This window comes from Salmo trutta, chromosome 14 (genome assembly GCF_901001165.1).
Source record: "Salmo trutta chromosome 14, fSalTru1.1, whole genome shotgun sequence".
Classification (NCBI taxonomy): Eukaryota; Metazoa; Chordata; class Actinopteri; order Salmoniformes; family Salmonidae; genus Salmo; species Salmo trutta.
Genome location: NC_042970.1, coordinates 26,795,917 through 26,819,889, shown reverse-complemented (window position 1 = coordinate 26,819,889; position 23,973 = coordinate 26,795,917). Strand labels below are relative to the sequence as shown.

The 23,973-nt window shown below is 43.8% G+C and overlaps 2 protein-coding genes and 1 long non-coding RNA gene across 4 annotated transcripts; 1 reads left to right on the top strand and 2 right to left on the bottom strand.

Moving 5' to 3' along the window:
- Positions 1-116: 116 nt before the first annotated feature.
- Positions 117-5,450, bottom strand: ora1 (olfactory receptor class A related 1). Its single transcript, XM_029775085.1, has 2 exons — positions 5,262-5,450; positions 117-1,410 (listed from the first exon to the last, which is right to left on the bottom strand). The coding sequence occupies exons 1-2, from the start codon at positions 5,303-5,305 to the stop codon at positions 432-434; spliced, it is 1,023 nt and encodes a 340-aa protein (XP_029630945.1). The 5' UTR covers positions 5,306-5,450; the 3' UTR covers positions 117-431.
- On the top strand, positions 4,851-6,206 carry ora2 (olfactory receptor class A related 2). Its single transcript, XM_029775086.1, has 2 exons — positions 4,851-5,121; positions 5,224-6,206. Exon 2 carries the CDS (start codon positions 5,226-5,228, stop codon positions 6,180-6,182), a length of 957 nt encoding a protein of 318 aa, XP_029630946.1. The 5' UTR covers positions 4,851-5,121; positions 5,224-5,225; the 3' UTR covers positions 6,183-6,206.
- A 977-nt stretch (positions 6,207-7,183) lies between these two features.
- On the bottom strand, positions 7,184-8,617 carry LOC115207700 (uncharacterized). 2 transcript variants are annotated; one of them, XR_003881041.1, is made up of 3 exons: positions 8,308-8,601; positions 7,950-8,085; positions 7,184-7,867 (listed from the first exon to the last, which is right to left on the bottom strand). It is a non-coding gene; the product is annotated as an uncharacterized LOC115207700 (long non-coding RNA). The 2 variants fall into 2 exon arrangements; XR_003881040.1 differs by having other exon boundaries at positions 7,184-8,085; positions 8,308-8,617.
- Positions 8,618-23,973: the final 15,356 nt, after the last annotated feature.

Here is a 23,973-nt window from a genome sequence, read left to right as displayed (position 1 = left end):
TGCGCGTGTGGCCTGTGGAACCTCCACATTCCAATGGAAAAGCTGTGACAGCTAGAGCGTACTCTACAATACAATCTATGCGTATGGAATACAGTCAAAATAAATAGCTACATAGAACAGAATATAAAATACGTTTTTATTATTTTTTTTAAGTATAGTTGGACTACATTGTTGTATTGTATGCTACTGTATTTGCCGTCTATCTTCACAGCTCCTGCTTGTCCAATAGAATGATAATATAGTTTCGAACCTCAGGTCTGACTAGTTCAATCTAAAATCCTGAAAACTGTCAATGATTTACACAAATACACAAATGCCTATAACAAGTAGGCTACATAGGCATAATTACACAAATGAATCACAAGACCATCCATGAGGTATTAATAGCCCCAGAAAAAGAAAAAAAATCTGCCCAGAATTTTGGTAACATTTTACATCTTGTCATTGGAGTCCTGGGTGTCGACTGATGGCTGTTCTTGGTCAGCTGCCACACACACCAACTTACTCTTGACCTTCTTATTGGAGCTGATGATGAAAAAGGGGCTGAGACAGGCATAACAGCAGGAGAAGAAGACCCTCATGTCATTTACCACTGGAGACACCTTATCTACCGTCAGCATGTAAACCCAGATGATATTGTCTATGCCGAAGAATACAGCATACAACACCACCAGGGTGATCACTGTCTTGGCTGCCCTAGTCTCAGCTCCTCCACCCTGGGATGATCGTCGGATGCTTCTCACCTGGTGGCTGTGACGGTGGAGGAGGAGAAGGATGTAGCCACTAGACCACAACATGAGCCCCACAAAGGCAAAGTCCCGTGTAGAGACAACCACTCCATTGATCTTGTAGGACAGCCTGTCTCTGAAGTCCACATGGCAGAAGCCCAGATTGAGGGTGAAGGCAGGCACTGTGCCGTTGCGAGGGGCAATAGAGAATAATGGAGCTGCCAAGCATACAGCCATGTTGAAGAGCCACAGCCCTGCGATGGTGGGCACGATGAGACTGGGAAGCTGGGCCTTAAGCCTGGACAAACAGGGTCCACCTGCAGGGGCGATGGTCACTGCCTGGAACACACTGAGCATACAGGTGATGCACACTGACAGAGCCCGGGTGATGCGGTAGGAGTAGACGACCACCTTGCAGCCCGGGTCATTCAGCAGGTCACGCAGGCCAAACACAGTCATTGTCTGGGGGATGCAGCGGGTGAGGATCAGTATCAGGTCAACGAAGGCTAGTTGGCAGAGAATTATGTCCACAGGCTGGAGTCGGCACTCAGAGCAGACTACCTGGGTGTAGGCCAGCAGCACCAGGGTGTTCCCCAGGAACCCTAACCCTGTTTGCAACAGGAAGGACATCCCTTTGATGGTGACACAGAGATCCAACATGATACTTAACTTGGGTACCACGCTGAAGAATAGAGACAGAAAATGAAGTTTGTTAAACAGATTTATGAATACACCAACTGTGAACAAATGTTACTTATTGCACTCTCTATTAGACTAGGATTGCGGAAGCATATTCTTACCTCCAACTATTGATAAAGAAACATGAACCCAGTATTGAGCATTCATTGTGGTTAATTGCCCCTGTAATTTCAATATATAGCATGTTCTAGTCTGTGGGGATTATTAGAGGACAACATTAGAACACTCACCCCACCCCCCCTAAAGATGTAAGAACCACTACAATATGTAAACAAGAATAAGAACAACTGTACTTTTTTGTTTAGATGGCAGCCATCAATGGTCATATTCTATTGGAACTTCAATTATAGAAAAAAAAGTAATAATTTGGCAAAACTAGTCAAGGGGTAAGATTCAGTCTTAGTGTTCCCATACCCCAGCAAAGGTTTTTGTTATTGTTGATGTAAAAGCAGCTTGATGAAGCTATTAGGAAGTCATTTAGAGGTTTTAACATGCACAGCTGGCCCCTTACACTGCTCTCCTCTGTTCTCTCCTGTCCTGGGAGTATGTCACCTAGGCACACAGCAGCACAGGTCATTATCCAGCAATAACAGATGTCTGTTCTAATTGGGAGCACTGGGAGAGTGATGATGTTCTATTCTCTATTCTTAACACTGCTTTATTCACCTACACTCTTAGAAAAAAGGGTTCCAAAAGGGTTCTTTGCAAAGGGATAAGATTCTACCAAGAACCGTTTTGATCAGAGGAACCCTTTTTGGAAGACAAGGGTTCTTTGTAAGGCAAAGGGTTCTACAGAGAACCTTTAACATCCTATGAACCGTTTTTGGAAGAAAGGGTTCTTTGATGATTCTTTGGAAGGCAATATGGATTCTTTGGAAGGCAAGAAGGGTTCTACATAGAACCATATATAATATTTCCCAGCATGTTCTATTGCAGTGAGATTTTCAAAATTGTTAGTGTAATATCTGTTTTTGCATTTACATTGATTGGTTAATACATTTTTTGCTACACAAAAATAAATAACATACAGTTTTCTAAACTAATCCAATAGGTTGGATTTATTTCACCCATTACTGAGATGTTTGTTCCAGGTTAGATGAATGAGGTAGTCTCAGTATTCAATATTCCCTACCTGGCAGTCATACTGAATGCAGGTTGAGGGTGATTAACAATTCCACTTGTTGGATATCCTAACTATGGCTGGATTCCAATAGGAATTACACATCACTTTGCAAGCCAGCATAATGTGACTTGCAGGCCTGATGTGGCCAGTAAACCAGGAGATTCCTGACACCACTGTGTTAGGGTATAACTAGGCCCTCAAAGAAAGGCCTTATGATACACAGTATGTAATGTATTGCCATAGATAATAACATTTTAAAGGCAAATAAGGCTGGTGGAATCGTTCATAGTGGGTTCTAGAAATAACCATATCCAGTGGGTTTTTTGAAGAACCCTACTTAGAGGGTTCTAGATAGAACCCTCTGCAAAGGGTTCTACCCAGCACCAAAAGGGTTAACCTATGGGGACAAACCGAAGAACCCTGTATGGTTCTACTTAGAGTTTTCCAAAACAATCATCCTGTTCCACCAATACTCTTCTGCACTATGCAATCCAGACAGTGTACATTTGTAATCCAGTGTTGCTCCATTCTCAAAATGTGAATGTGTAATTTAGACTGCATAGGCCCTTGGACTAATAGTCAAACTTAGAAGAAAGTCAACCAATACTGAAGGATCCTTGATAAAGGCGAAGGTGACATTTTAATTTAATTTGCTAAACACATCCTGGAAGCACTCTCTGGGTTACATAATGTAAAGGTGTTATTTCCCCATGTGTGTATCAAAATGTTTATATGAGTACAGGACTAATTAAAGAGCAAGCTCATGCATGTTCTTCTCTGGGGATTTGATCATGTGTTCCGAAACAGTGAGCAGATGGTTTTAATGTGTTTCCTCCAAAGACCAGACCCCCCACCCCCGCTTCTAATTAAACTACAGATGACTGTTGAAAATCTCTAAAAGCTCCTCTGTTCACCAAGTTATTTACTCTCCTGTCCTATTTCTTCTGCCACCCTACTCGTATCCCCATCGCTCTCTGTGGGAGACATTATGTCTTATTAAAGACTAATGAGGAGGGGTAGAGGTGTACACTACTATGTATACACTCCTTGGAGTGGGATCCACTTACAGGAAGATATATTTTTTATTCACTTCTTATGTGTTTTTATAGAGCATGGCGTCTTGCTTCAGCATCCCTTTCATCTCTGACAGAGGTGACAATGAGAGTGAGGCGTTTCACGTCAGTGACATCAAACAGGCTCTTTGTTTCACTTGTTACTCATTTCATTACAAGCATCAATCACAAAGTAAAACAAACCACACAGTGCTCATACATTATTTCTCAGTTTGGTGTAACTATTTTACTCCTAGGTCAGATCTTTTTTAATAGAGTACCACAGTATGAGTCATAATACCCATAAAACCCCAGGGGTCAAACAAGGAAATGGTTCCAATCCTTTTTCCGCCATTCATTTTTCCCATAGGGGATTTTAGAAACACTTAAAATAAGGTCTGTGTTTTGTGTAGGCTTACCATGGTGTGACGTTTTGATAACCATGTAAATCTCTCTAGGACAAGGGGACTTTTATCAATAAATTCGCCTGTATTTACCGCTCAAAAGTCAAATTCTAATTAGCTACTAATGTGTCTATCATAAAGAACTACAAATGCCATGATGATCTGCCATGACAAGACTGCCAAATCGAGGCAAAGGTAAGAATCTCTGAATTAACTATCTAATGTTAGCCATATTTAGTAACGAATACATTTATACATTTCTTGACAATTCTGTGAACTGTCTTCTGCAAGTTTTAAAATGACACAATACCTGTTAGCAAAGGTGTCAGCTAGAGATAACGCGCAGGGATTTGTAGTCTTCCATGATGTCTACTTTGATGTTAACTAGCATTTTTAAATCTGAGAGTAAATAGAGCCGAATACATTAATAAAAGTCACCTTGACCGAGAGAGATCGACATGGTTATCAAAACGTCACGCCAGGGTAAGCCTACAGAAAACAGATGTTATTTTGTGTTTCTAAAAAATTCCCTTTGGGAAAAATGAATGGTGGAAAAACGATTGCCCTGTCTGACCGCTAGGTTTTATGTGTATTATTACACCTCCACTCTGGGGCTCTATGGCAAAAATTATACACTTATCTATCTTGTCACATCTTTCTCCATAGGGGGGCACTGTAGCCTTGTTGTTAGTCCTTACCTGGACCATAGCAGAAAACAATTCAAAGGAACCATAGAAATAAAGCAGTAGACCTAGTCCATGAGTATTGAAAGTGACCGGTCTGGCTGGGAATGCATTGAGCCCATTGAGATACTTCTTGAGACCTACAGTATATTTCCATTCTGGCTGACAGTCCTCAGTCCTGATCATATGTTTTGGTGCCATATGGCCACAGCTGGAAAATATGCAGTCATCTGTATTGATATCAGGTAATTGGAGGGAGACTGAAAAGCAGCCTAAAGTCAGTGGACCATGCTGATCACTCCCTATGGCTACTGAACCCCTCTAGGAGTATAAGAATACGAGGAAACTCACTAGACGTGGGGACTTTGGTCTGGTTTACAAACAGACTTGTGATCTACAGACTCCAACTGCATCATAAAGCATACCCCTCAGGTAAGAGAACTGATGAATGCAATGGCCTTCTGAGATGATTGAATATATTGACAAATACTGATAGGCCTATGACATAACTTTTCATATCCTTCATCTCTGCAGCCATGCAATCAGAGGAGGTGGTCCGGGGAATGCTGTACCTGTCTCTCACTGTGGTCGGAGTTCCGGGAAACACTGCTGTCATCGTGGCCTTCCTCCTGGCACTGTACCAGGAGCATCAGCTTCTTCCTGCTGACGCCATTGTGCTGCACCTGGCCTGTGCCAACCTGCTGGTGGTAGGTGTGCGCTGCCTGCTGGAGACCCTGGCCACCTTCCGCCTGGTCAACATCTTCGGGGACACGGGCTGCCAGGGGATGATCTTTGTCTACCGTACGTCTCGTTCCCTCTCCATCTGGCTCACCTTTGTGCTGAGTGCCTACCAGTGCCTGAGCATCGCTACTCCCGGCTCCCGCTGGGCCTCCATCCGTGTCCTGGTGGCTCGCTACCTGGCAGTGATCTTCCTCACCCTTTGGGTCATCAATACCTCCATGAGCTCGGCAGCCATAGCCTTCTCCCTGGGCTCCCGGAATGACTCGGTCAACATGCAGCACAGCATTAATGTTCAATTCTGCTATGTTCGCTTTCCTACTATGCAGTCCAAACAGGTGAACGGGGCTGTCCAGGTAGGGAGGGACGTGGTACCTATGGGCATGATGACCCTGGCCAGTCTGGTCATCCTTGTGTTCCTGTACCGCTACAGCCAGCAGGTGAAGGGACTCCGCAGCAGCTCTGGGGCCAGCGGTGGGGCAGAGCGGCGGGCGGCTAAGGCTGTAGTGGCCTTGGTGACCCTGTATGTGGTCCTCTATGGGGTGGATAATGGACTGTGGGTATACACCCTCACCGTGAGGAAGACCATGAGCTCCTCACTGATCTCAGACCTGCGCATATTCTTCTCGTCGCTGTATGCAGCGCTCAGCCCCCTGGTGATCATAGCCACCAACAGGAAGGTGAACAGCAGGCTGAGGTGTGAGGTGCAGGAGAGGCCTGTTCAGGACAAAGCCACTACACTATCTACTGTCTGAGTTAGGGACCTTATTGTAGTAAGATGGTAACAAAGATGAATGTTGATTATAAATTAATTATATTGCTATTAGAATATGGAGTAGAAAACACATAGAGCTAACATTGTACATTGTTAAAGGCATGGCAAAAGTATCTTGACGTCTTGTACTCACATTTTTTAAGAAGACTTTTCTTCTGTTTAATATTCTTTAATATACTGTATAAAGTTAATGTTTGAGCTGTTTTGATTATTATGTGGAAAAGTTGGTGGCAAGCTTTGATTGACGGAACTCAAAGGTCATGAAACCAATATATTGCTACAAATGTGCCTAGAACGTGCCTAGAAATTAAAAAATAAGCATCGCAAGTAGTGTTTGAGCCTTTTCTGTCAAAGTCCTATTAGTGAAATTGCCATGATATTAATCATTCCATATTTGTCCTGTTATCGCTTTGTTTGTTCATTCATTATGCTCCATCTTAATTGGATGGAAACATTATAACTGGATGACTAACAGCACACTATAGCTGTCAAATGACTTCCAGCAGTCTCGTTCATTGTAATTAACGATTTGAATGAGATCTGTGAAACGTCACACTGCTAATGAAGGTAGTTAATTGCCCCACAGAGAACTAGGTACAGTCTCATGAGAAGACCAACTCTCTTTTGAACAAGAAAGATTCATTCTGAATAGAAATATCTGATGTAAATGTGAAAAGGATGGTTTTCATTTATAGGTCAAATAATAAAAGATGAGACTACTAAGATAATAGTATATGATTGGTTGACATTATAAATGTAGACATTTCCATCAATTTAGATGTTAGATTAAGTTGCATGAGCTGTTATACCCTTGATTGACTGACTCGCTAGGGGTGATATTTCCCATTTGCATGTAGTTATGTTCCACTTCAGGAATACAAGGGCAGAGTAAAATGGACTCGGAGGGGTGGGGTTAGGGGTGTCTGTATGACAACTTCAAAACCTCATGATTTATGTACAAAAGAGTCATGAGTCATCAAATTGCAATTACTACAAATAATTTATGTATTCTTTGTAAGGGCTTTGAATTGTGTATACCCTAGCCACATATATTCTAATTTTGTGTGTTGGATGCAACTTGTGTTTTAGATGCATTTATATCAGCAGAGTATGGCAGGTCACAAAACTGCCATGAATGTATAATGTTAATGAGCAAAAATCTGACCTTGCCCACCATGTTCGTGTAGAGATTGCAACTGTGTCATACACCAATCGATAAACATAAACATTCCTTAAATCTAATGCAGGAAATAACACGTTATTCATGTTTGCACCTCTGTCAGGCTTTTACTGATCTATGTAAAAAAATATTATATTATGTTTCTGTCATAATGCTGTATCATAATCTGTATCAACATACACTATGTCTGCAATACAAGGCTCAAAACTATTTTCCGAACAGGGCTAGATCTTGTCTGTAAATTCAGGTAAAATTCAGCTAAGTTACTGATTTGAGTCCAGATTCACAGAGTAAAGAATCCAACTCTCCAAATATTTTCTCTTGATGATAAACTCCATGTTTCTTACTCTTCATACCACTGAAATCTGATTGGTTCATGACACAGACTCCGGTGGAATGAAGGATAGAATGCATGGATAATTCCAGTCAGCCTATGGGTCTTTTCCTTCATTCGCCCCAATTCAAAGCGGAGTACTCCTTGGATCCTTGTCAGAAAACAAATCACAAAATTTGTCAAAATGGAACATTAGACACTGAGGAAAAACTGAGGAGTGAAGAATTACATACAGTTCACTCCATGTGTCTGTGTATTGTGTGTGGGCCTCTGTGTAGGTGTGCCAGCCTCTCACTGCACAAGATGCAACCTGCTCCTGTACTGTTCCATTCCTTCAGTGTGTTCCAGGCCCTGGTGAATGCCTTAGCCCTGTTAGACATATGTAGAGGCGGGGCTTAAGCCTCTGTGGCCCAGAATCACATTGTTTCGTATGTAATCCTGGACTTGGAAAATTATTTTTACTTTTGCAATACTGAGTAGAATATGAGATTTCAATATCATGACTGCTACCTATCAATCAAATGGTTGAAGTTCTGGGTCACTGCATACCCTGTTTTAACATCGATACCGGAAGTCTCCAATCTGACTCACCTTACTGGAGATTGACTTTTCAACTCTTGGTTCTCGTTTGATCCATATCTAAAAACAAAACACAAATATCAAACATCAAGCAACAGTTTGATCAAAATAAAAAATATTTTTTAATTTATTTCTGAGTAATCATTGAAGGTAAACAAAAAGTAAAGATGATGTCTCCGAAAGGTTTCTGTAAATTTCCTTTGAAAGGTAAATTAAATGAAGTAGTCCAGATCAATCCTTTTCCTGAACTGCCTGATGTCAGCCTCATTGTCTTTTCACCTGCCCTAAATAGAGGCATTTTAGCTTACAGCATGGACCAATGGCATTGCAGCAAAAAGAGCATGCCTCGCCCCCTCTATCTTAAAGGGATACTTCAGGATTTTTGCAATTAAGTCCTTTATTTACTTCTCCAGAGTCTTACGTTAGCGCAATTGCTAACTAGCGTTAGCACAATGACTATCAGTCTATGGGAACAGTTGTCCCTGTAGTCTTCCAGTCATTGCGCTAACGCTAATTAGCATTGGCTCGTGAATCTACCTCTAACTTCCTTAATATTGAACACAGAGACATGAAAATTGTATCAATGGTATTCATTGCCAAAATCCCGAAGTATCTCTTTAATACTGGTCAACACCCTAATATAGCTCTTGTGGCCAAATTCTGAATGACAGAACAGAACTTATCCCCCTCCCCTGAGAAACTAAAACTATTCCACCAACAAACACCCAACATTATTCAGCAGTATTGTTCCACATCCATTTTCACAATTCAGCATAAGAAATGATAATGATAAATGATCATACTCAAAGCATAAACAATCAATAACTGTTGACATGGATAAACCATTTTGGTTTTATTCTATTATTATTCTAGGTCAACACAGTAGTATGTTTAATAGCTTTGTCTTTGCCTGTCTATGCTTGACAATAATCTATAGATGTGAGTTGTGCATTCTTTGGCAGAAATTCTATGGAAATGTGGGGTATCATCAACCCACCCTCCTCCCAATCCTCCCCCTCCTCCCTTTCCTTACATTCTCACCAGAGTGGAGTCTGTTTGGACACGTTGGCCAAGGAATTTGCTCGCTTTCTGGGTGACTGCAACTATGGAAGAAAACATGGCGATAAAAAGGAAAGTTAATGCAGGAAATCTGTATGCAAAATAACAGTATTTTAATGGTCGCAGTTAGCCCCCAGAATAATGCAAAAACAGTTGTGTTTGATAAAAGAAAAACACCATATATTTTACAGTCCATAAGTGATGTTACGCTATGACATTACTTGTGAATAACATTTATGATTAAGATATTGCCGTTCACATGTTGTGAGGGCAATATGTTATTAAGACTTCCTGTATTAAACAGGTTTAATTTATGTTAAACAGAACAGAACAGCTATTTCGACATCCAAGTTCCAGGGAGAGGTCACTGTTTCAACATGCCTGGAATTCTACAGTGCAGGAAAGGAGTAGCACCTGTATATTCTGCTCCCTGCCTGAATGAGAACCTTTTTAATTCTGTGATACCAGATCTCATTTCAATATGAATGTGTTCTGATATATTTTGACTTCATACCATGTTTAAATGTACTCACAGCACTATTCTAGAGTCCTGAATAATGCATTGTGGTCTTTCATGCAAGATTCTCTAAACAATAGTGAGATTGACAAATGTCTTCATGTTCAGCCTAGAAACATGTTTAAGTTTGTGATTCAAGTACATATGTGAAGACAAAGGTTGCACTCAGTGGAAAGAGAACCTGACACTCTGAGAGGAGCAGAATGACACACTATGAGCAGTAGAACACTGTTTGTTTATACAACTATTTGATGAAAGCATATTACTGTGATCCAGTTGAGGAAATTAAATGTCGGAGGAGCCCCTGGGTGAAGCAGGCCACATAGTAGATAGGGGTATGGGGAGTTACAGGAGCCCCCTGAGGGCCCGGGGCCAGCCACAGCCACAGTCTCTGCTAGAGTCTCCTCCCAGCCGACACTCAGGTAAAATATGTGTTGCTTTGTCTGGACTTGCACAACATTCAAGGCTGGCTGCAATCTCCCCAGCAACACATTCAATCAGGAGATTTTATTTTATTTTATTAGGATCTCTATTAATCCTCATTTGGACTAATCTTCCAAGAGTCCTTAAACATTAAAATACAATTTATAATACTATCACATTTTCACATATAACACACTGTTACAAACAGACATAATACACTGACATTTTGACCAGATAAATACTCTAACAGTCAATCTATCTAAAAGATAGATTGATTCCTTCATCTACCATAGTCCCGCATAATCTTCCAATTTATTATATTTAAATGGTTGTTAAGAATTGTTTGAATTTATTTATTGAAAGGTTTCTGGTTTGCTCAGATAAATTATTCAATTTCTTTACTGCTCTAAATCGCAATGTTCTTTTGCCTATTTCTCTTTTCTATCTGGATAACACATAGATGGAGGACAATCTATTCCTAGTATTTACTGAATGTCTGTCTCTTACCAACTGAATACTGTTGTGAATAGAGTTTGGCCGTTTTAATGGTGTACATTGTGAAATAAAATAAGCATGTTTTTTTTCAATTATCTTGTTGATTGATGACCAACCAAGACCATTGAGCATGACTACAACAGAAGAACCATATCTCCACCTTTAAAACAATCCTTGCTGCTTTGTTCTGTGCAATCTGCAGCCTCCTAATTTCACTTGCTGACTCCCAATTAATGCTTGGCTTGTTTGCTTAAGAATATTTTCTGGTAAATATTTAGCTATCTGTCACGACTTCTGCCGAAGTTGGTCCCTCTCCTTGTTCGGGCGGCGTTCGAAGTCGAAGGTCGAAGTCACCGACCTTCTAGCCATCGCTGATCCTTTTTCATTTTCCTTTGGTTTTGTCTTGTATCACACCTGGTTCCAATCCCATTCATTACATGTTGTGTATTTAACCCTCTGTTCCCCCTCATTGTCCTTGTCGGTGATTGTTTGTTTCTAAGCTATGTACAAGATATGTTCTGGTGTGTGACGGGTTTTGTACCCACTTGTATTATTTTGTATATTTTGGTTTTCAGAGTTTTTGAGCACTTATTAAACTGCTCCGTTTTATACCAGGTTTGATCTCCTGCGCCTGACTTCCCTGCCACCAGCACGCAGCCTTACAGAATCACCGACCCAGTATGGAGTCAGCAGGAGCAGGTTATAGGGGTGGAGGAGCGTGTCCGGGAGCACGCAGCAATGCTTCACCATCTTGATATCGCCATGGAACGCGTTGTCCGGACTATGGACTGCTGGGAGAGACAGGGAGTTCTTCCAGCGCCTCCACCAGCACAACAGGGGTCTTGTCTGAGTGCCCCTTTTCCACCTGGTTCCAGTGGGATTCGTCTCTCCCTGCCCCAGGAGTACGACAGAGAGACTGCGAACTGCCAGGGGTTCCTGCTTCAACTGGCGCTATACCTCGCCACCGTCCACCCGGCTCCATCGGGCTGTGAGAGGGTGTCGGCCCTCGTCACGTACATCACCGGGAAAGCCCTGGAGTGGGCCAACGCCGTGTGGAGAGAGGGAGATGCGGCGTTGGACCAGTTTGAGGAGTTCACCCGCCGTTTCTGGGCGATCTTCGACCACCCGCCCGAGAGTAGAGTGGCGGGTGAGCGCCTCCTCCATCTGAGGCAGGAGATGAAGAGCGCCCAGGAGTTCACCCTGGACCCTGGCTACCGGCACGGGATGGAGCGACAGGGCCCTGATCAACCCTTACCACTGCAGTCTGCGCGAGGACGTCCGTCGGGAGTTGGTCTGCAGAGACACCGGATGGACTTGTCCATCCGGCTGGACAACCTGCTGGCTACCCGCGGACGTTCAGGGTCCGGTGGTTCCATCCTCCCGCACCCCCTCTCCGATACCCATGGAGCTGGGAGGGGCGGTGCACAGGGAGACCGGAGGGGGTTCCCGCTCATGCACCATCTGTGGCCGCAGAGGTCACACTGCCGGTCGGTGCTGGGTTGGTTCTTCTGGGGATAGAAGCAGCAGGCAGGGCGCTCTGGCGTCACCCCAGGTGAGCCGGCACCATTCTCACCCAGAGCCCTCTGTAGCACATATGTATGTTTGTCACTTTCCCTGAGTTTTCCCCGCATAAGGCGCTCGTCGACTCAGGCGCGGCTGGGAATTTTATTGACAGAGCTTTAGCCCACAGTTTAGGGACCCCCATCGTTCCCGTGGATGTGCCTTTCCCCGTTCAAGCCTTAGATAGTCGACCATTAGGGAGGTCACCGCTCCTTTGGGCATGGTGACACAGGGGGTCATACGGAGAAAATTAGTCTCTTCCTTATTGACTGTCCTGCGTTTCCAGTGGTGCTGGGCCTACCCTGGTTAGCTTGTCATAACCCCACTGTTTCTTGGCCACAGAGGGCTCTCACGGGGTGGTCGAGAGTGCTCAGGTAGGTGTTTAGGGGTTTCCATTGGTGCTACTACGGTGGAGAGTCCAGACCAGGTCTCCACCGTGCGCATTCCTCCTGAATATGCTGATTTGGCTCTCGCCTTCTCCAAAAAGAAGGCGACTCAATTACCACCTCATCAACGAGGCGATTTTGCGATAGATCTCCTGGTAGACGCTGCACTTCCCAGGAGTCACGTGTATCCCCTCTCACAGATGGAGGCTATGGAAACATATGTCTCCGAATCCCTGCATCAGGGGTACATTCGGTCCTCCATGTCACTCGCCTCCTCGAGTTTCTTTTTTGTGAAGGAGGGAGGTCTGAGCCCGTGTATTGACTATCAGGGTCTGAATCAGACGAGTGGAGACGAGTGGAAGATGGCTTTCAGTACCACCTCTGGGCACTATGAGTACCTCGTCATGCCGTACGGGTTGATGAATGCGCCATTAGTCTTCCAAGCCTTTGTAGACCAGATTTTCAGGGACCTTCCCGGGCAGGGTGTAGTGGTGTATATTGATGACATTTTGATATACTCCGCTACATGCGTCGAGCATGTGTCCCTGGTGCGCAGAGTGCTTGGTCGCCTGTTGGAGCATGACCTGTACATCAAGGCTGAGAAATGCCTGTTCTTCCAACACTCCATCTCCTTCCTAGGGTATCGCATTTCCACCTCAGGGGTGGAGATGGAGAGTGACCGCATTGCAGCTGTGCGTAATTGGCTGACTCCCACCACGGTAAAGGAGGTGCAGCGGTTCTTAGGGTTTTCCAACTACTACCGGAGGTTTATCCGGTGTTTTGGTCAGGTAGCGGCTCCCATTACCTCACTGCTGAAGGGGGGCCCGGTGCGCTTGCAGTGGACAGCTGAGGCAGACAGGGCTTTTAGTCACCTGAGGGCTCTGTTTACCTCGGCTCCTGTGCTGGCCCATCCGGATCCCTCTTTGGCGTTCATAGTGGAGGTGGACGCGTCCGAGGCTGGGATAGGAGCTGTGCTCTCTTAGCGCTCGGGTACGCCACCGAAACGCCGTCCCTGTGCCTTCTTCTCGAAGAAGCTCAGCCCGGCGGAGCGAAACTATGACGTGGGGGACCGGGAGTTGTTGGCTGTCGTCAAGGCCTTGAAGGTATGGAGAAATTGGCTTGAGGGGGCTAGACACCCTTTTCTCATCTGGACTGACCATCGCAATCTGGAGTACATCTGGGCAGCGAGGAGACTGAACCCTCGCCAGGCAAGGTGGGCCATGTTTTTCACCCGTTTTGTGTTTACCCTTTCTTACAGACCAGGCTCCCAGAACGCCAAGGCAGATGCATTGTCCCGGCTGTATGACACAGAGGAGCGGCCCCTGGATGACACTCCCATACTCCTCGCCTTGTGGTGCCGGTAGTGTGGGAGCTGGACACTGACATTGAGCAGGCGTTACGTGCAGAGCCCACTCCCGTCCAGTGTCTCGCTGGGCATCTGTACGTCCCGTCTGCTGTCCATGACCGGTTGATCTATTGGGCCCACACGTCACCCTCTGGTCATCCTGGGATCGGTCGGACAGTGCGCTGTTTGAGCAGGAGGTACTGGTGGCCTACCTTGGCTAAGGACGTGAGGGTTTATGTTTCCTCCTGCTCGGTGTGCGCCCAGTGTAAGGCTCCTAGGCACCTGCCCAGAGGTAAGCTACACCCCTTACCCGTTCCACAGCGGCCTTGGTCGCACCTGTCGGTGGATTTTCTTACTGATCTTCCACTCTCACAGGGCAACACCGTGATCCTGGTCGTTGTGGATCATTTCTCTAAGTCCTTTCGTCTCCTCCCTCTGCCCGGTCTCCCTGCGGCCCTACAGACTGTGGAGGCCTTGATTACACACGTCTTCCGGCACTACGGGGTGCCTGAGGATATAGTGTCTGATCGAGGTCCCCAGTTCACGTCTAGGGTCTGGAAGGTGTTCATGGAACATCTGGGGGTCTTGATCAGCCTTACTTCAGGGTTTCACCACGAGAGTAATGGGCAGGTGGAGAGAGTGAACCAGGATGTGGGCAGGTTTCTGCTGTCCTATTGCCAGGACCGGCCGGGAGAGTGGGCGTTGTTCGTGCCCTGGACTGAGATGGCACAGAACTCGCTCCGCCACTCCTCCACTAACATCTCTCCCTTCCAGTGCATACTGGGGTACCAGCCGGTTCTGGCGCCTTGGCATCAGGGTCAGACCGAGGTTCCTGCGGTGGACGACTGGTTCAGGCGCGCGGAGGAGACATGGGAAGCCGTCCGTGTCCACCTTCAGCAGGCTGTAACGCGCCAGAAGGTTAATGCAGGTCGCCACCGCAGTGAGACCCCGGTGTTCGCACCGGTAGACCAGGTCTGGCTCTCGACCCAAAACCTGCCCCTCCGCCTGCCCTGCCGGAAGCTGGGTCCGCGGTTTGTGGGGCCATTTAATGTCCTGAGGAGAGTGAACGAGGTTTGTTATAGGTTACAGCTTTCACCCCATTACCGTATTAACCCCTCGTTCCACGTGTCTCTCCTCAGGCCGGTGGTGGCTGGCCCGCTACAGGAGTCTGAGGTGCGGTAGGTTCCTCCACCCCCTCTGGACATCGGGGGGGCCCCGGCGTACTCCGTTCGCTCCATACTGGATTCGAGGCGCCGAGCGAGGGGCCTTCAGTATCTCGTGGAGTGGGAGGTGTACGGTCCGGAGGAGAGGTGCTGGGTTCCGGTCGAGGACGCGTTGGACCCATCTATGCTGCAGGAGTTCCACCGCCTTCATCCGGATTGCCCTGCGCCTCGCCCTCCGGGTCGTCCCCGACGCCGGTGTTGACGCGCGGCTGGGGGTACTGTCACGACTTCCGCCGAAGTTGGTCCCTCTTCTTGTTCGGGCGGCATTCGGCGGTCGAAGTCACCGACCTTCTAACCATCGCTGATCCTTTTTCATTTTCCTTTGGTTATGTCTTGCCTTGTATCAGACCTGGTACCAATCCCATTCATTACATGTTGTGTATTTAACCCTCTGTTCCCCCTCATTGTCCTTGTTGGTGATTGTTTGTTTGTAAGCTATGTGCAAGATATGTTCTGGTGTGTGACGGGTTTTGTACCCACTTGTATTATTTTGTATATTTTGGTTTTCAGAGTTTTTGAGCACTTATTAAACTGCTCTTTTTTATACCAGGTTTGATCTCCTGCACCTGACTTCCCTGCCACCAGCACGCAGCCTTACACCATCCTTCTGATCATGCATGCAGTTTTAATAGTTTTTTTTAACATAGATGAGTTATTTGAGACGACCATGATTAGCAGTTGTCTAGCTGCACCCCTAGTAGTTTGGTTTCTGCCACGTCCTCAAGTTGTACTCCCCCCATACTTAACTGTATCCCATGCTGTGTTGGCCTTTTCCTGGTGGAACAGACCAACAACCTTGATTTTCTTGGTGTTCAAAACATGTTTGTTCCGGCAAACCGACTCCCTGATATTTTGCAGATCTACTTGTAGAGCTTTCTGTACCTGTTGAATCGATTGTCTTGCTGTATAAAAGTGTAGTATCATCTGAAAATATACTAGCTTGAGTTTCAGATAAGGCATAAGGAAGGTCGTAGGTATATATTAAGTAAAGAAGTGGCACAAGGCAGCTGCCCTGCGGTATTCCACAGTTTAAAGCATGAGGGGAAGAAAACAACCCATTGATATAGGTGGACTGTTTCCTGTCAGTTTGATATGACTGTACCCAATTCAATGCTGCCTCCTTAAACCCATAATGCAAGAATATTGTTAAAATGATTTCATGATCCACTAAATCAAATGCAGCACTAAAATCTAAAAATAGTACACCCACAAACCTGCCATTATCCATAGCATTGAGCCACTAGTCAGTCATGTCAACCAATGCAGTGGTGATGGAATGGTTGTGATAAGCATGCTGATCGGCTGTAATCAGATCATTATTTTCCATGAACTCCCATATTTGTCTACTCACAATACCCTCCAACATCTTACTGAGGGAAGGGAGCAGGCTAATTGGTTGACTATTGGCAGGAGTTGTCACGCTTGTCGTCGTAGAGAGAAAGGGACCAATGCGCAGCGGGTTTCGTGCTCAACATATTTATTTATAAAATAATGCGAACACCACGGAAGAAAACAATAAACAAACTAATGACATGAAACAGTGAACGCAGGCTCAACAAAAAGCAGTGCTCTCAAACAACGACCCACGAAAAACAAAGACAAACACACCCTACCTATATAGGACTCCCAATCAAAGGCAACTCAACACACCTGCCTTCAATTGAGAGTCCAACCCCAATCAACTAGACATAGAAACACAGACATAGACCAGTGACAAACCCCATAATACATACATCAACTACGCTCTGCCACGTCCTGACCAAACTACAATAACCAAATATACTCTATACTGGTCAGGACGTGACAGGAGTAATGGGTTCTTTGTCTTTCATGATTGGACACAGTTCAGTATGCTTCCATACATTTGCAAATGTCCCCTTTTCCAGTGACCAATTAAATATGTATTTCAATGGAGCTGGAATCTGGGGAGCAGCATATCGAAGTAAAAAACTGTCCATAAGATCGTAACTTGTAGATTTACCATTGGGTAATGACTTCAATAGGTTTAACACATCCTCTACTGACACCATTTGTAGACTAAAAGAGCTCTTTTTTTTGCTCATAATATGATCATCAATCCATTGGACAATAGCTTGTTTGGAAGAATGGGTGTTTACATTATCGCTCTGTAAATTCATTTTCTTTGTAAAAAAAAATGTGCAAAATTATTGCCAATATCAGCTGGTTTTGTTATTGTCCTCCAGTCAACATCCACACTAGATGGGCATGTTGAAATAGATGTACCAAGTAAGCCCTTAACTGTATTCCATACCTTTTTAGAATCATTTCTACAATCAATAAAATCATTTTTGTAAAATATATATTTTTTTCTTATGATTTTATTTAACTGCGTAATTACGTAGTGTTCTATAATTCTGTTAATCAATTTCTAGTTTAGATTTGGCTGCTAAGACTTTTGCTATATTTATTTGAGAAAAGAGTGCAGCTTTGAGTTTCACCTGTAGCCAACACATTGCTTAATGCCCAATATTGTACAAGCTAAGACAAAATAGGAGGGTAAGGCGGGGAAGCAAAACAGAACCCAATCATGAGGCAAGAAGACACTTTGTGACAACTGGTGACAAGCCAAACTGGTATTAGTGTAGATGAACACATCTCACATAAAACATGTGAATTTATTTGGCAGAAAAATATACTTTGATTTGCTGCGTCAGCTCCATTGTCGTCAATTATTTGGCAACGTGAAGTGAAATCCATCATTATCTAGAAGCTGATCTATACACATTAGGGTGTCAGTTTGCAAAGATTAATTCCTCTGATGAAAACCAATGAGCCAATCCAGTGCCCTCCCTTGGGGGAGACTATGGCCGTGCTGTGTGCTCCCTGAATACAAAAACCTAGCTCCAAGATTCTAATCTCATTTAATGATTGTGGTTAAGAGCCGAAGGCTGAAGCTAGGGGAAGGGTTGATTGTAACTCCTGAGGGACTTCGAGTCTGGCCCTGCTTAGTTGATTTCGGATTAGGATGTCACCTCATCTTTCTTTTGGCAATGACACATAAGAGCCACAGCCTGACAGCACGGTCAAAAGTCAAAATGTAGGCAACAGAGTGTTTCACCACGGCAACACATTTGTTGAGAGAAATAGCCATAAAATACAGTTTGTTCTTGAACACAAGTAAAGCTGTTATAGAGGCCAGTTGTACAGAAACAGGTTATCCCATACAGTACTAGGTTGCGTTAATGTGGTCCCCTGGCCACGCCTTCTTCTCTTTCAATCCACAGAGGTGGAATTTTCCACATGGGAGCTCCATAGACCACTGTGGAATGTAGACAAGACGGAACACGATCTCGGGGTGTGCTGCCTCTCCTGAATCCTGCCAGTGAAGTCTTGTGTTGTAGTTTAGTAATTTACTGGTGGACATCATCTCCGGTCCCCGGGAGACTCCTTCCCCCAAGGGATGGTCATTTACTATGACTGTAGGCTACATCTTCTTGTCACTGACTCGTTGCTCAGAGGGTCTTACAATGATAGATGGTTATCTCTGCCTTGGAGCAGAACTTGTAAAGTTATACAACATGGGCAGGGCATGTGCTGACATAACAACATCCTCAGAGCTTTCTCTCTCTCTCCCATCCTCTACCACACCTAAATCTAAATGAATTGCTTACATGGCACATGAGTAGAAAATAAAAGTACAGAAAGGGCAGACCTTTTAGAAACAGTAGAATCACAGATTCTAAACTATATCCCCTTAAAAGACGAAACTGTGATCACTGAGCTGCATGTCATGTCTGTGCATTGACACAACAAGACCATTCTTGTCAACATTGAACCTTTTACCCCAGTGGGATAAATCAGGGTCACACAGAGTGTTTCTTGGTAGTATAAACAAATCTACTTTGAAACGAAAGTATACACCTTACACACATGGTTATGGGCTTACAAAAAAGAAGATACCTGTACTGTGTTAAATATAGAGTTGAAATCTATTAAATTCTGAGTTTGTATCCCAACATTAGACTTTATATACATCACAGAAGACAGAAATATAACACAACTGTTTGACATAGAAACACTGTATTTCTTGCAGTGTTGCAGTTGTGAAGCTAATTCCCAGCAATTCTACATAGTTTGGCATGGAGCTGAGAGACTATTTTGTAAAGCCAATTACCTGAAATTCTATGCATTTTGCAATGGCTAATGCTGTCTTAATATGCTCAAACATTATAACAAAATTAATGGGCATGCGCCCAGAATGCCATTTTAAAAAAAAATAATATTTGATTCTCCTTGACTGTCTAGCTTTCATTTGATTGTTCCTTCAGTACTACTAAATATACTGAACAAAAATAGAAATGCAACATGCAAAAATAGAAATGCAACAACCGGTGCACCCACACATTGACTCTGTACCGGTACCCCTGTAAATAGCCTCGCTTGTTATTTTACTGCTGCTGTTTAATTATTTGTTACTTTTATTTTTTACTTATCTATTTTTTACTTAACACTTTTTTTCATTTTTTTCTTAAAACTTCTTAAAGTCTTGTTGGTTAAGGGCTTGTAAATAAGCATTTCACTGTAAAGTCTACATGTTGTACCTGTTGTATTTGACGCATCTGACAAATGCAATTTGATTTGATTTTGCAACAATTACAAAGATTTGAGGAAATCAGTCAACCACCTGACCCACCCACTGGGAAGTCAGGCTCAATCAGCATGAGTTTTTCCCCATAAAAGTGATTATTTTACAGACACCACCTCCGCTGCCACCCCCCTCAGACATTCCCACAGGTGAAGAAGGAGGATGAGGAGGTCCTGGGCTGGGTTGGGTTGTCTGCGGTTGTGAGGCCAGTTGGATGTGCTGCCAAATTCTCTAAAATGACATTGGAGGCAGCTTATGGTAGAGAAATGAACATTGAATCATCTGGCAGCAGCTCTGGTGGACATTCCTGCAGTTAGCATGCCACTTGCACTCAAAACTTGAGACATCTGTGGCATTGTGTTGTGTGACAAAACTGCATATTTTTAAGTGGCCTTTTATTGTCATCAGCACAAGGTGCACCTGTGTAATGATAATGCTGTTTAATCAGCTTCTTGATATGCCACACCTGTCAGGTGGATGGATTCTCTTGGCAAAGTCAAAAATGCTCACTACCAGGGATGTAAACAAATTGATGCGCAAAATTACAGTGAAATAAGCTTTTTGTGCATTTTTTATTTCAGCTCATGAAACATGGGACTAACACTTCACATGTTGTGTTTAGATTTTTGTTCATTGTAGCGTCAGGCTCAAATACATGAAGTAGGGGTAGGAGAGAGCACCACCTTCTGACCAACAACGGTATGGCTTCAATGTGCAACTGTCATTGGAGGTTGACAGAGAACCACTGACATACAGTATGTGCTCAGTCTTATTAACAGAGGGGAATGAATGCACAGCACACCCAAGGCAAAAGGAGCTCAGTATGCCAGTGCAATGTCCTCACAACGTACAAGACTGGGTTCAATTTATTCAATGAGTGCTTTACATAAATAGATGCTCGCCTTGCATGGCTCACAATTACAAAGCTCAAGCTGGGTCTGTCTGCAAAGTGGGGTTCTACCAGCAATACATTGAAGCTGTGAGCTTGTAAACACACAAAGACTTCCAGCTCTTTGGTGGGTGAATGTAATCTGCAATGTGTGATTTTTGGGGGTGTTATTTAATGTTTACAATTTTCATACCAGACTTTCAGGTGCCTTTTAAGTAGGTTCTCTAGTTGACCACCTTCCCTCTGTCAAATGGCTTTTACATTTTACATTTTAGTAATTTAGCAGATGCTCTTATCCAGAGCGACTTACAGTAGTGATTGCATACATTTCATAAAAATAAATTTGTACTGGCCCCAGTGAGAATCGAACCCACAACCCTGGCGTTGCAAACACCATGCTCTACCAACTGAGCCACAGGGAAGCCTTTTCAAGGGAATAAGTAGACAAAAACAAGAGCACAAAGCTTAAGAGCCTGCAACGGCTACTTGCTTCATTAAACTGACTCATTCTGATAGCGTCTCTACATTAATTAAGGGCTTCTGACTCAGTCCCGGGTAAGTAGCCCATTCATAGACGCTAACTACCTTAAGCGTCAATTTAAATATTATCTTCTGGTCGGGGGAGTTTTGTTAAGAGCCCCGACGCTCGTTCTGAATGTTAAAGCGCATCGCTTGCGGTACAGTTTTGGAAACATAAGGAAAGTATATTTCGTATCAGCAAGAAATTATATATATAAAAAAGGTTAAATTACTACACACCTTTAGAGTGTTAGGGTTCCCACACGGCCATATATCTATCTTACAGAGCTTGTTTTCCGGAAAACAGACGGATGACAGAGGCGTACCTGTGCTAATTAGTTATCTGCGTCTCCGAATACCTGTGTGTAAACGGTAGACGGACCCCACAAACGTGTTGTCACTGAAAAATAATGTCGGCTGCAATTGTGTTCAAACTAGTTAACAGTGTACAGTAAGTGTATATTTTGCATTTGTGAAATTATTTTGATGTAATATGAAAGTAGAGTGCTTTATGTTTCTAGAACCATACCGCAATTGAGTATCGATTCACGTTAAGATGGAGTATTTGGCTGTTTTGGCTGCCAGAGCCAAATTCACCTCTAAACAGAACATGTAAGGTCCTTGGACTATAAGGTGTAACATTAGGCTTTAGTCCATTATTGGGCTAAGTTCAGGGCTGCACTCACAGGAGCATTCACAGAAAGTTTCCTTTGAAACCCAAGATGATTATGCACACTTTATAGGTTTATTGACTGTTTGTGTAAAGAGTGTAAGGCATATAAATGTATCACAAAGCTGCCACCTCACTACCTTGCAGTGGAGTTAGAGTTTTAAACCTTATTTAATCAAGGCGCTTTCCCCCACTATAACTAAAAAGAGAGAAAGACAGAGTGCATAAGAACAATGCAGCTACTTAACATTAGCCATAGGCTTTGCAATCCGGTCTTCAGGGAACACCTGAATAGGAAGCTCTCCTGTCATGCTCTTTTGAATTCAAGCATTGTGAACACTGTGATTTGGACACAATTATTATTCAGCCAGCTTTACAATAACATGCTGTAGACACATGCACAATACCAATCAAAAGTTTGGACATACCTACTCATTCCAGGGTTTTTCTTTATTTTTTACTATTTTCTACATTGTAGATTAATAGTGAAGACATCAAAAGTATGAAATAACACATATGCAATCATGTTAAACATAATCAAATTATATTTTATATTTGAGATTCTTCAAGTAGCCACCCTTTACCTAGTTGCCTAGTTAAAGAAAGGTTAAATAAAAACATTAAAAAATTGCCTTGATGACAGCTTTGCACTCTTGGCATTCTCTCAGCCAGCTTCACCTGGAATGCTTTTCCAACAGTCTTGAAGGAGTTCCCACATATGCTGAGCACTTGTTGGCTGCCTTTCCTTCACTCTGCGGTCCAACTCATCTCAAATCATCTCAATTTGGTTGAGGTCGGGTGATTGTGGAGGCCGGGTCATCTGATGCAGCACTCCATTACTCTCATTCTTAGTCAAATAGCCCTTACTTTAAAAAATTATTATTATTTCACCACGTATGCCAGTTGAGAACAAGTTCTCATTTACAACTGCGGTCTGGCCAAGATAAACCAAAGCAGTGCGACACAAACAACAACACAGAGTTACACATGGAATAAACAAACATACAGTCAATAACAAATAACTAAGGGAGGTAAGGCAATAAATAGGCCATAGTGGCGAAATAATTACAATTGACCAATTAAACACTGGAGTGATAGATGTGCAGAAGATGAATGTGCAAGTAGAGATACTGGGGTGCAAAGGAGCAAAAAATAAAAAATAATATGAAAGAGAGGTTGAACTGGCTAGTAATAGGGGTTGCAACAATTGCGGTGGATCATTTTAGAAAGAGAGGGTCCAGATTGTTTAGCCCGGCTGATTTGTAGGGGTCCAGATTTTGCAACTCTTTCAATACATCGGCTATCTGGATTTGGGTGAAGGAGAAATGGGAGAGGCTTGGGCAAGTTGCTGAGGGGGGTGCAGGGCTGTTGACCGAGGTAGGGGTAGCCAGGTGGAAAGCATGGCCAGCCGTAGAAAAATGCTTATTGAAATTCTCAATTATCGTGGCTTTATCGGTGGTGACAGTGTTTCCTAGCCTCAGTGCAGTGGGCAGCTGGGATGAGGTGCTCTTATTCTCCATGGACTTTACAGTGTCCCAGAACATTTTTTGAGTTTGTGCTACAGGATGCAAATTCATGTTTGAAAAGCTAGCTTTTGCTTTCCTAACTGCCTGTGTATATTGGTTCCTAAATTCCCTGAAAAGTTGCATTTTGCGGGGGCTATTCGATGCTAATGCAGTATGCCACAGGATGTTTTTGTGCTGGTCAAGGGCAGTCAGGTTTGGAGTGAACCAAGGGCTATATCTGTTCCTGGTTCTACATTTTTTTGAACGGGGCATGCTTATTTAAGATGTTGAGGAATGCACTTTTAAAGAATTAGATGGAATGAGGTCAATATCCTTCCAGGATACCCGGGCCAGGTTGATTAGAAAGGCCTGCTCGCTGAAGCGTTTTAGGGAGTGCTTGACAGTGATGAGGGGTTGTGTTTATAGATTTGGGGTTGTACCTGGTAGGTTCATTGATCATTTGTGTGAGATTGAGGGCATC